The following is a 13218-nucleotide window of genomic DNA, read 5'->3' on the forward strand; positions in this document are numbered from 1 at the left end:
AAATAGCTGCGCGCAGCATCTCGTGATTTTGTGCCTTTTCCTCATTGCAGTTACTTCAGCTCATCTGGAGAGTGAGCTTCAGGCATTGTCCGTGCAACTGCCCTACCCCACCTTTTTCCCATACAAACTTGTGCTGTGGACTTGGGTGGCATTTGTGTCTGAAGTTGTCTACTTTCCACATTGGGTAATCCATCATCCTTCCAGCGTTCTTTGACCTTCCATTACCTGCTGAAATAGGAGAGGTTTCTTTAAGCTTTTATATTGTCTGTACCAAAGACCATCTTGTGGACAATCAGCTTTTTGTGAGATTCTGTGAGGCACAAAAACTGGCGAGGCTGTCCATAAGAGTACCCTGTTGATGTGGATGGTCCTCTGTACTAAGTTCTGCTATGCAATGGCTAAGAAGCAGACTCTGTGAGGTCTGAGAGCACATTCCACCATGGCTAACCTTGTTGCCACTGCTTTGGCACTTTGATATGTGCCAGTCTTCCATTTGGGAGTCTGTGCACACATTCACAAAGCACTACTACCGTAACAGCCGGGTATGGTGGGAAGGGCATTTCACCTGCACAGTCCAGCAAGACATTTTGGTCTGAGCCCACCTCTCATACCCTCCACCATAGAAAAGTAATGCTTTGATATCCATTTTAAGGTAAGGAACCTGTGTTTAGAAGTATCCATATAACAAACGAGTTACTTACCTTCTGTAATGTTTTCTGGTGGATACTCGAACCCCAGATTGCTCACCACCTTCTTATCTCTCCATTCTTTAGTGGTTGGCCTCTATTCCAAAAATTGAACACAATCTGCGCCTAAGGTAATAGAAAGAGAAAGTCCAGAAACTGACATCAGTGCGTAGTGGTGGTATTTATATGCAGCTCTGCTCTGATACTACTTACTGAAGCCTCAGCACACGTAACAAATATAAATGTTAATTAAATTTACACATGAAATATGAGTACATAAAGCATAACTTTTTAGAAAAAACAGAATACAATCTCTTTCTAGTCTTCTTTAATGAGACGATTCCAGGTGAAGTTTCGAGAATACAGCCAACACGTGTTTCGTCGCAACGGGAATGTGACCCGCGACTTCCTCAAGGCTGCACAAATAAACTGAAAAAATGCCAACTCATACCGTGAAAGTACAAACATTACATGTAATCCACAGTAATCAGCATACAGTTTGGTGTCGTGATTCCAAACAGTGAGTAATTACATTGTGGAAAGTTGTTTTTCCAAAAGAAAGGAACCCATACGGGGAATGATGAGCAAAAAGTCTTGGAAGTAACCACATATATGGAGAGAGAGAAGACCCGATCGTGAGACTACGTGGTCACTAAGTGAACTACTATTCGTGCTCATTATCAGTAACCATATCGCCGTCGTGGGATGAAAATACCACGTCATAGTACAAGATACCGAAACTAAATGAATAACACCCAAAGTACCAAGGTGGGTTGATTACCTTTCTTGGTATTCGTGATATCTCTGTTTGAACACGGGGATTAAAAGATAAAAAAACATCAGATAAAGATCAAACCGTCGTGCCGTTGTGCAAGTTCACATGCTAGTTCTATGTTTAACCTACTTTGATTGTGGTTGTAATTCCGGCCCACAAGGGGTTCTGTATTCAGTACGTGGAAACGAGGAATGACACGGCAACAATAAGGAGGTGTTCGAGTACAAACGCTTCTCTATGAAAAATATAATAGAATAAAGTATCAAGGTCTCCGTTTATAATAATCCGTCTGTGGCGATCTAAGTTGCCACATTTACACCAATAAAACACCAGGTCTACGTTAGCCATCTCACGTCAACTATCCCTAACGTTTTTTGGTGCATCTAGTGTTAAATAAACAAGGCTAAAATATAAACCACGTTATGTCAGTCACCGGCACCATATTGCCCCTTAAATCTTTAGGTGCCCTTATACATATTATCCATGTACCTTAAATGTACGAATAGGGCTAAAATAAATCATCACAGTGTCCCAAAAGTCTCCGCGTCTCAGTTAGCGAAATTTTCCTACCTTACGTTGATCCAATAACGTGCCCCCGTTCCTACACGAATCTTTTTGGTGCGCGAAGAAGGTCCGCCGAGTGTGGCACCCAGTCTCCGAATATCAATCTCATGTGACAGGAAACCAAACTAAGAATATATCCGGGTTTACGTGTTTACGCGTTACGTACGTTCGTTGAAACGACTGGCAGGGTAAACAGACTATAAGTAGTGTAAGTAGTAAAATTATTCATTAAATTAAAGTTCCGATCAGACAATGTCATAAAGCTAATGGTATATCCGTAAATAATACGTTGCCTGAGTTTTAACGTGAGTCCGAACTGTGGTTGTTTCTATTAGTGAACTACGATCGTGATGTGTACGTGAATGGGCCGATTCCGTGTCTGTTCGTGAATTGCCTGTGGCTAAGTGCCCTCCGATCTCTCCATAGATACGGCTAACAATTGTTTCAGAATTGAGCAATAAGGCTCTGAGATGCTAACAAAATTCACAGTTACATACATATGTAACGTACGCTGTCAATAGCGTCTGTTACCCGTTTCGGGAATTACACACACACAGTGGACATAAACATTAGGAGTCCCGGTTTAGTATCGATAGGTATAACCTACGCGTGAGTAGGTCAATATCAATTTGTCCATTGTTACAAAAAAAGAGTACATCACTTGATTCTCCGTAATATACATATGACTGTTGTACATCGGGGTAAAGAAAAGCGGTAACTTCATGTGCCACATACATTTTCCTCTATTAAAAATTACAGTATATATCAGCGACAAACCTGACATAACTTTTAAAAGAGGGTTCTCACTTAGGAATATCTTGAGCCCGAGCTACCCCACACCTAGTAACAGAGACAACTGGCTGACCACATACTCACGTGGCTTTTCCGGTTGTGGAAAATGCGTGGCTTGCAAATGGGCACACGATAGAATCACGGAATTTAAAGGCCCTGGTGGCAGAACTTACAAAATCATGTCCAACATCAACTGCCTCACCAAATTCACTGTGTATGTTATTGTATGTAAATGTGAACAGAAATACATTGGTAGTACTATCAGGCCACTACGCGAAAGAATTGGGGAACACATGAGAGCGGTTAAGAGTGGGGACATGAGATACCCCATAGCTGCTCACATGTCTATCTGCCCCAAGCAAACGACAATGAAACGCTTTGAGTACTATGGCATTGACCATATACCGAGACACCCCCGTGGGGGTAACCGAGAACTAACACTAAGACGAAAAGAGGCACTCTGGATCTTGAAATTAAGAAGTACTGAGCATGGGATGAACATTGACCATGAGCTCCATTACTTCCTGGGCAGATAGACTTGACTAAATAATGAAACAGGTGAAGTCAACTTGATACAGGAACGTACTATCTAGTTTTCTCTGTATCTAGATTACTCTGTATACCAGGATATGAAGGAGATAATTGATATGGCACAGAAAGTTGCCGATATACGAATGTACTACCGATGTTTTTGCATATACTGTAATTTTTAATAGAGGAAAATGTATGTGGCACATGAAGTTACCGCTTTTCTTTACCCCGATGTACAACAGTCATATGTATATTACGGAGAATCAAGTGATGTACTCTTTTTTTGTAACAATGGACAAATTGATATTGACCTACTCACGCGTAGGTTATACCTATCGATACTAAACCGGGACTCCTAATGTTTATGTCCACTGTGTGTGTGTAATTCCCGAAACGGGTAACAGACGCTATTGACAGCGTACGTTACATATGTATGTAACTGTGAATTTTGTTAGCATCTCAGAGCCTTATTGCTCAATTCTGAAACAATTGTTAGCCGTATCTATGGAGAGATCGGAGGGCACTTAGCCACAGGCAATTCACGAACAGACACGGAATCGGCCCATTCACGTACACATCACGATCGTAGTTCACTAATAGAAACAACCACAGTTCGGACTCACGTTAAAACTCAGGCAACGTATTATTTACGGATATACCATTAGCTTTATGACATTGTCTGATCGGAACTTTAATTTAATGAATAATTTTACTACTTGCACTACTTATAGTCTGTTTACCCTGCCAGTCGTTTCAACGAACGTACGTAACGCGTAAACACGTAAACCCGGATATATTCTTAGTTTGGTTTCCTGTCACATGAGATTGATATTCGGAGACTGGGTGCCACACTCGGCGGACCTTCTTCGCGCACCAAAAAGATTCGTGTAGGAACGGGGGCACGTTATTGGATCAACGTAAGGTAGGAAAATTTCGCTAACTGAGACGCGGAGACTTTTGGGACACTGTGATGATTTATTTTAGCCCTATTCGTACATTTAAGGTACATGGATAATATGTATAAGGGCACCTAAAGATTTAAGGGGCAATATGGTGCCGGTGACTGACATAACGTGGTTTATATTTTAGCCTTGTTTATTTAACACTAGATGCACCAAAAAACGTTAGGGATAGTTGACGTGAGATGGCTAACGTAGACCTGGTGTTTTATTGGTGTAAATGTGGCAACTTAGATCGCCACAGACGGATTATTATAAACGGAGACCTTGATACTTTATTCTATTATATTTTTCATAGAGAAGCGTTTGTACTCGAACACCTCCTTATTGTTGCCGTGTCATTCCTCGTTTCCACGTACTGAATACAGAACCCCTTGTGGGCCGGAATTACAACCACAATCAAAGTAGGTTAAACATAGAACTAGCATGTGAACTTGCACAACGGCACGACGGTTTGATCTTTATCTGATGTTTTTTTATCTTTTAATCCCCGTGTTCAAACAGAGATATCACGAATACCAAGAAAGGTAATCAACCCACCTTGGTACTTTGGGTGTTATTCATTTAGTTTCGGTATCTTGTACTATGACGTGGTATTTTCATCCCACGACGGCGATATGGTTACTGATAATGAGCACGAATAGTAGTTCACTTAGTGACCACGTAGTCTCACGATCGGGTCTTCTCTCTCTCCATATATGTGGTTACTTCCAAGACTTTTTGCTCATCATTCCCCGTATGGGTTCCTTTCTTTTGGAAAAACAACTTTCCACAATGTAATTACTCACTGTTTGGAATCACGACACCAAACTGTATGCTGATTACTGTGGATTACATGTAATGTTTGTACTTTCACGGTATGAGTTGGCATTTTTTCTGTTTATTTGTGCAGCCTTGAGGAAGTCGCGGGTCACATTCCCGTTGCGACGAAACACGTGTTGGCTGTATTCTCGAAACTTCACCTGGAATCGTCTCATTAAAGAAGACTAGAAAGAGATTGTATTCTGTTTTTTCTAAAAAGTTATGCTTTATGTACTCATATTTCATGTGTAAATTTAATTAACATTTATATTTGTTACGTGTGCTGAGGCTTCAGTAAGAAGTTTTGTTAAGCTCTGGCTTACATTGGTAGAGTGTGTGGTGTCTCTACGCCTTTCAGCACCGTCATATCAGAGAAACAGATGAATTTTGTGCACTTTCTCTGTAGCGCCGGATACCTATGACTCATACCACGCACCTGCAAATCTGCTCTGATACTACCATGATGCCACAGAGCCAGCGCGGAGCTGCATAGCACCACCTTGTGGCACGCTGGAGCATTTCTAGAGAAGAGTTGATAGATCCAGGCTGTCCCCTGGGTAGTATTTTAAGGTGAGAAATCTATGGTTAGATAGAGAATCCACCAGAAAGAGCATTACCGAATGCAAGTAACTTCTCCAACATATTCAATGTTGATAGATTCACATGCAGCCGTTTTTGTTGAGCAGGTCCAAATAGGCTTGCAGTTTTGAGCCTTTGATGTCTGACTGTAGTATTGGAAGTACATCCAGTGGGCTGGCATGTTGTCAAATGACTGAATAAAATGTACACGGCTGACCAGAATATATATTATGATGGCACAGCTTCCCAAAACCATACAGAAGGCTTTCATCTCCATTGCATCATTAATTCAAATATAGGGAGTACTTTCAGTGGACTTGAATGATAATTAAAGCCACTGGGGCAAATTTCAATGCTGTCCAGAAATCCTACAGGGAGAAGGTGAGTACAGCTTCATAAAGATACGGACAGTGCTTCAGCTTGATTTATGGTTTTGAGGGGAAAATTTGAGGCCCAGTTTCTGTAATGTTTAGCGTGATTTCTTCAAAGGGTTGTTTTGTGCTGGATTTGACTCCTGCATTATAGCAATGTACCCTGAATCGGCACATGATTAAAACACTTTTTAAGCTAATGACTCAATTTGCAAAGCATTCTTTGCAATGGTCTATTTTAAAAAAATTAAAACCATAACATAAAAAAATGTAAACTGTGAAGCTAACCTTTATTAATTTGTTACAATTGATGTAATGTTCGCTATAAGGCAGACCGCATTGAATTCACAAATTATCCATTTTATTAAGTTTGTATTTTAAAATGGTTTAATGTGGGTGTAGCGAATGGGAGCAAAGTAAGTAATACAAATGCAGCTTACCTTATGTCTAAGAAAATGTTAAATTAGATTAATTAAATTAGCGTATGTTTTCCAACTATTATGGTGCAGTCCTTTCAATGTGCTTATACATTTTTCTTTATAGACATTTGATTTCTCTTGTAAACTTGAAACCAGTGACCCAGGTGACACCTGTCCCGGCTTGGAATGTTCCCCCTATTCGAAAAGGAGGAAACTACCAGAAGATACCAGGCTACAATCCAGAACTGGGTGAGTCCTTATTTTGAATACCTGTCCTGTAATAATGGCTAATACTCAATTGTTGTTTTAAGGTTTTCCTTTAATAAAGGTGCACTGCCAGTCAGGCAAAATGTTATGTAGATAAGTTCTGCGGGACCATGCATGGCATGTGGAACAACTTCTCTAAATTCTGTCATGAAAAACAAAGGAACGAGCTGCGGGATTAATAAACGTCAAACAGCCTTATACCCCAACATTTTTATTCTGGCGACATTTCAGTTTAGGCCGAAATAATCTATTTGCCAGAATCTTGTGAGGAAAACTGCCACCATCCATTTTGCCCATCCGTGTCAGCCATTTGTTTTTGTTTTTTTTTGGTTTTTTTTCAATTCAAAAAAGTCTATTACGATTATTCATCTTAAAAGACATATATATACAGATAAAACAGTGTGAAATACCATGACCATAAATAGGATATCACAGAATATAAAGGTTTTACACAACCAATACAGTACATTAAAAAAATTTATAATGTCCTTTAAAATTTGTTCTATAAAAAGATAAAAATTTAACAAGCTACTATAGTCCGCCATTTCTTTCGCGAATAGCCCAAGACCAGCTAAGGAATTTGGCTACCCCTATGATAATTATTTCGTTTTCACCATTTTTCAGTAACCTTTTGGCAGTCAGTGGGGATATCGTACTAAGAGTTCTGCTCAGGGGTTTGAACCACGTGCTCCTAGCTGAATGATAGGCTGGACAAACATAAAGGAAGTGGCATACATTTTCTATACAATTAGGACAAAATGGACACCTATCTCCCTTACCAGTTTTCCATTTGCTGGTAAATTCCCTGAGTGAGAGCGTTTCTACCCGGAACTGATGGAACAACCTACGGTCTCTAGGTTTAGTAATTAGGTCCCAATAAGATTCGAGGAATGGTTCATCTTTAAAGTCCCAGAAGTCTCTAGTCAATGGAGAGCCTACCAGAGTAGAGTATCTCCTAAGTTTTACTGAGCTCCAGTATGCTACTCTAAATTCTTTTTTGGTTGGAAAAACAGCAACTTCCGGGGATATCCACAAATCCCTCATTCCCATATCAATAAGTAGGGTTTTGATAGTTTTTAGCCATATGATCTTGTTTGAGTGGTCCAACCCCCTTACTTCAAGCAGGGCCTTTGCGAATTGATGTAATTCGGGGGTAGACCATAGCCTTCGCCAGAAGAACAACATTCTAAGCTGTGCAATGTCCTCAATGGGATTGCAACCAAGATCGAACAGAAGAGGGATTCGTGGAGTCGATCTTGGGAGGCCCACAATTGATCTTAAAAATTTGTTTTGGGCCAGGGCTAAATCAGACAGATTACTACAACCCCAGATCTCAGCACCATATAAAATAGCAGGGACTATTTTCAACGAGTACAGCTTAACAGCTTGAGCCACTGGCTTAGTTTGAGAGAGCCTATGCTCCTGCTAGCTGTGAGTGCTTCAATGCTAGGAGCTTCACCTGAGGAGTCCAGTTCAACTTTTCGCCAAGGGTAATGCCTAGGTAAGTAAAGACTTTGGCCTGCTCCAAGAGCTTCGCACACATAAAAACTTTTGCCGAAACAGCACCTGCCCCATGGAGTACCATAAATTTTGTTTTCTCCACATTAACCTCTAGCTCATGTTAGCTGCAAAAGGCCTCAAAGCGAGATAGGGCCCGCTGCAAACCCTGCCGCGTTTTGGATAATATCAGGGAATCGTCAGCGAACATGAGCAGGGGCACCCTTTGGCCAGCCAACTTTGGAGCATCAGTGGGGTGGTTGTCAAAGTACTGTATAACCCCGTTTATAAACAGGGAAAACAGGGTTGGGGCCAGGACGCACCCCTGGCGAACTCCTTTCTCTACTTTGAATCTTTCAGTGACCTCTCCTGGTTTCCCCCAACGAACCTGAGCATAATTGGAGCTGTGAAGCTTGATCATGAAATCCACTAATTCGTTAGGCATCCCTAACCCTAGTAAAACATCCCAAACTTTAGATCTGAGGACAAGGTCGAATGCGGATTTTAGGACCACAAATGCTGCAAAAATTAGCCACTTACCCAAAAGGACCTCCTTCCAATAAAGTAAGACGAATCTAAAAACCTGATCCAGTGTTCCCATGTGAGCCCGAAACCCTACTTGAAGATTAGATATTATATTCTTTTCATCCATCCAACTTTGGATCCTTCCTAGGATGACACGGGCAATGATCTTTTGCAAGGCATCGATAAGGCTGATTCGCCTATAATTGCCCGGTGCGGAACGATCCCCCTTTTTAAAAATCGAGATTATTTCCGCACCGACCAGGAATTGGGAAATGGAGTTCCCCCCCGCCAATGAGTTCATCAGATTCGTTATGTAGGGGACCCAAAGATCACCATTCTCGCTAAATAGGTCCGCTGGAATACAGTCAGGACCGGGTGCCTTACCACTCGGAATGTTCTTCAGGACCACCTCAACCTCCTTGGTACTAAACCGTAAAGGAGCGTCTATGGATATGGATGGAACAGAGGACACCCTCTCCGAGCCCTGCTGGTATTGGGCTTCAAAGTGGGCAACCCAATGGTGGGGGTCCACATTATTATTAGGGATTATCGACCTATACCCATTCCCCCACTTTATTAAATCCTAAAATTGGGTCATGTTCCTGCCTTTACATGCTTTCAGCAGGTCCTTCCAACGATCCTCGTCCCACTCTCTTTTAGCATGCCTTAAGGTGGATTTATACAGAATCCGGGCCTGTTTAATTGTAGGGTGATTCCTGGATTTGATACGGTCAAAAGGGCTTTATGAGTAGACCTACATTGCTCATTGTACCAGGAATTGGGTTCAGATTTTTGGTTAACCCTCATAGGCTTTGAATTAATAAAATAGCTCTTCAGCCTACTAGTGAGCTCCATATGGATCAATGGCAATTTAACACTAAGAATCTCCTGTGAACTGCACTCATTTAGTTCTCCTAGGGCCCTTGAGAGCAGGGCCCTAATTTCTAATACCTTTGTCTCATCAAGTGCCACCTTAGCCCATTTGACCCTTCTCAAGTCATTACCCATTATTAGCGGAGCACAACAACTTACTGTATTCCCAACGGCCGTGGGACTAAAGCCTTGAATAACCATAGAGAGGACCAAGGGGTTGTGGTCGCTTTCAGGGCGAGTTTGTACTACCATATCTAGCACAGTGTGCCAAATTTCCAAGTTTACCAGGATGTGATCGATCCTACTTTTGGATCGACCATTGTAAAAAGTCGCTGCACCCAAGGCATTGGACTTAGTCCTACTTTATTATATTGCAGCTTTTTTGTAGCCCTTCATGCCCTTGAAAAGGCTGCAAGCAGTTCCAGGTCACGCTTTCTTGTATGTCCTTTCAGTGTGTGTGGGTTGGAGTATCACCCCTGTGGGAGGTGTTAGTTGAGGTGTGATGTTTGGAGAAGTGAAATGACTTTGCTTCTCCTAATCATCAAGTATTGTATAAAGTATACGAAGAAGTTGTTCATCCTGAAACCATCTTTAACATTTTTAAACAACCAGTGAATTGATTGATATATAGAGCCATCCTGGCAAAATAGAAGCCCAATCACTGCAAGCACTGTATCCTTGCGAATTCTGTGTGCACACACACGCACCCTGGGGTGACAATGGCGTATCCCTTTAGGTTTAAAGAGGTCTGGGAATATCTTACGCTACCATTGAGTATATTATACAGACTGACTTAGGAGGGATTGAGGTCTAACACATGGGTGTGTACTGTAAAGTGTAAGAGTAAAAAAAGATTTACACAGGTGCAACAAAAGCAAACCCTCTGTAATAACTGCTAACCAACCAGTGAATTCAAGGAAAAGTGTGCCATAGATATGTCCCCCACCGAAGACGACCACCATCAAGTTGTGACATGACTGCTGCAAACACATGTCTGCCACCAAACCTCTGGAAGTCTGCCATCAAGCAAAGTCTGCCATCAAGCAAAGTCATCCTACAAATGCTCCTTGAAGCCCTCAAAAACAATCGGAGAGTCCAAGGCCAAGCTTTGCCGAGGAATGGGCTGGTCATACTCTACCTTTGGATGTCATTCCTTGTCTCTCCATCGTTTGAGTCCAAGGTGAAGTTGTGGCAAAAACAAAATAAGTCTAAAGGGGTTTGCCTCAGTTCGAGGCATGTGGGCTGCTGAATTCATATCTGTGCATAGATCGCCGCCTAGTGTTGGGTCCGGATGTTTACACGTTGTTGTCCTGGAAGAGTCTTCGAAGTATCCTGGGATAGGTGACTCCTCCCCTGGACTACAGTGCGCATGGGCATCCTCTCCATCCTCAGATTGTTTTTTTCCGCCATTGGGTTCGGATGTGCTTATCTTGACTCAAGTTAGGAAAAACTTTTTACAGGCCAAAAGGCCTTTAGTTCGCGTCGGTACTGTTCCCGATCGGTATCGATAGTTATTTGTTAGTTTACTAACTTCCAGACCAACTTTTTCGCATCATACCCGACCATCGACCCGACATCGACGATGGAATCGAGGACGCCCTTCAAGCGGTGCCCTGTATGCAATGCGAAATATCCCCATGTCGACGTCCACCCGGTGTGCAACAAATGCCTTTCACCGGATCACGACGAGTCCACATGTATGGCCTGTGCCCGATTCCGATCCAAGAAGACTCTCCGGAATCGTCGAGCAGCGAGGCTCGAAGCGCAGCAAGCGGCACCGGCCCCGACTGACATCTTCAACGCCGAGGACGAAGATGTGCAAGACGTGGAGAACCTACCCTCCATCCCCGCTTCCGAACACGACTCCGGATCGGAGGACGTCGAAGAAAAACTCTTTCACAGAGACGAAGCCGACACCGAGGTAGGAGACTACAATGAGGCCTTAGGGGCCGAAGAGAGTAGCTCCGGTGACGAGCAAGGCCTACCCGAACAGACTGTGGATATCCCAGTGCGTCAGTCTGTGGCTCCGGTCGAGGGATCGCCTTCGGGCCTTACCCAAGACCTATCCCGCATCCATTCGGCCCCGCCCTCTGGCCCGGCCTCGGACATTCAGCGGCAGCCTTTACTACCCAAAACGGCTGTTTTCCCTTCACCGAAACCGAAAGCCGTATCGGTTCAGCAGAAACCGAAACTGAAAGTCACACTGGTCGGATCGAAGCCCACCACACCTTCGACGCCAGCCAAACCCGTCGGCACCGACCACACCAAACGGGACTTCGGTGCCGAGCTTGCAGCAGCCGACGTCGGCGCCGACGCACGGAAAAAGACCATCGGTACCGCCAAGCCGCCTCGGCTCCCGGCACCGAAACAATCGGCTCCGACCACAAAGGTCAAAATGGCTGCTGGATCTCACACCACTTCGAAAACAGCACCAAAGGCACAATCATCGACCCCGTCGACAGCTACTACCTCTCCTCGACTCGATGACCCCGTGGCACCGAAGAAGTCCACGCCTGCCTCAACGGAACCGGTCGGCGCCAAAGATTCGTCGGCGTTCCAGGTGCGGCAAGTTTCAGCATCCTTGCAACGCATCAAAGATAAGGCGGCCCTCCAGGACACATCAAGCTCCGAGCCGAAAAAGGCTCAAAAAGCTTCTCCGACACCGGCCAACATCACTTTTGGCCTGCCACCATCCACGGCGCCAAAACTGTTCGAAATCAGAACACGTGTCACCCACACCAGGATCACACCTGCAGAACACACTCCTACGGAGACGTCGCCATCACACATCATCGATGCCGCAACAGGCAGAATGATGCTTCACAAGAGGAAGATAACTTCCGAGCCAGCTTTGGACTCCTACCGGATCCCACTAAAGAAAAAGCTGCCAGTGGATTCGGAACCAATTCTTTACGAGCCTCTCCATACCTCTTACCAAGATCCACAGTCCTTCTCTCCGACACACTCCGAAACAGACGTTTTGGAGGACTACATAGGTGACCACGTCCCCTACCTCGGAGAAATGGACCCTGAAGGCAAACTGGACCCTGACCAAGCTTGGGATGACCCTGTGGACTCAAACGCACCTATGGATACGCAGGACACGCAGCTATATGGTGCAAAAACGTCTCCCACAGAGGACACTGCCGCATTCAACGCCCTCATTGAACGTGCTGCGGCCAATCATGGTGTTCAACTCCACTCTGACACAATAGAGGACGATTTTCTCATGGATACTTTCGCATCCTCAGAAAGACATATTAAAACTCTACCCATGTTGAAAGGTGTCCTCAAACCAGCAAAGGACATTTTCAAAGAACCCACCAGGGCAAGAGTAATAAACCCCAGAATCGACAAAATATAGGTCAGCGCCTGGGGATCCTACCTATATTAGAGGACAGTTGCCTTTGGATTCCATAGTAGTCGCGAATGCTCGTAAACGGGCGCACTCGCAGATGACTGGGGATGCCCCTCCCCCGGACAAAGAGTCCAAGGTGTTAGAGACCTCCGGCAAACGGGTTGCAGCACAAGCAGCTAACATATGGCGTATTGCCAATACTCAGGCGCTCCTGGCTCGCT

The 13218-nt window shown here is 43.8% G+C and overlaps 1 protein-coding gene across 3 annotated transcripts in view; it reads left to right on the forward strand.

The window, feature by feature from the left end:
• Positions 1-13218, forward strand: part of LOC146829515 (UDP-N-acetylglucosamine transferase subunit ALG13-like) — a 1246203-nt gene that overhangs the window by 486324 nt on the left and 746661 nt on the right. For all 3 annotated transcript variants that reach the window (XM_085608211.1, XM_085608212.1, XM_085608213.1), the window contains exon 12: positions 6602-6726. In XM_085608211.1, coding sequence (XP_085464337.1) covers positions 6602-6726 — 125 coding nt within the window. The remainder of the gene's footprint in view (positions 1-6601; positions 6727-13218) is intronic.

This window comes from Triturus cristatus, chromosome 5_2 (genome assembly GCF_964204655.1).
Source record: "Triturus cristatus chromosome 5_2, aTriCri1.1, whole genome shotgun sequence".
Taxonomy (NCBI): domain Eukaryota; kingdom Metazoa; phylum Chordata; class Amphibia; order Caudata; family Salamandridae; genus Triturus; species Triturus cristatus.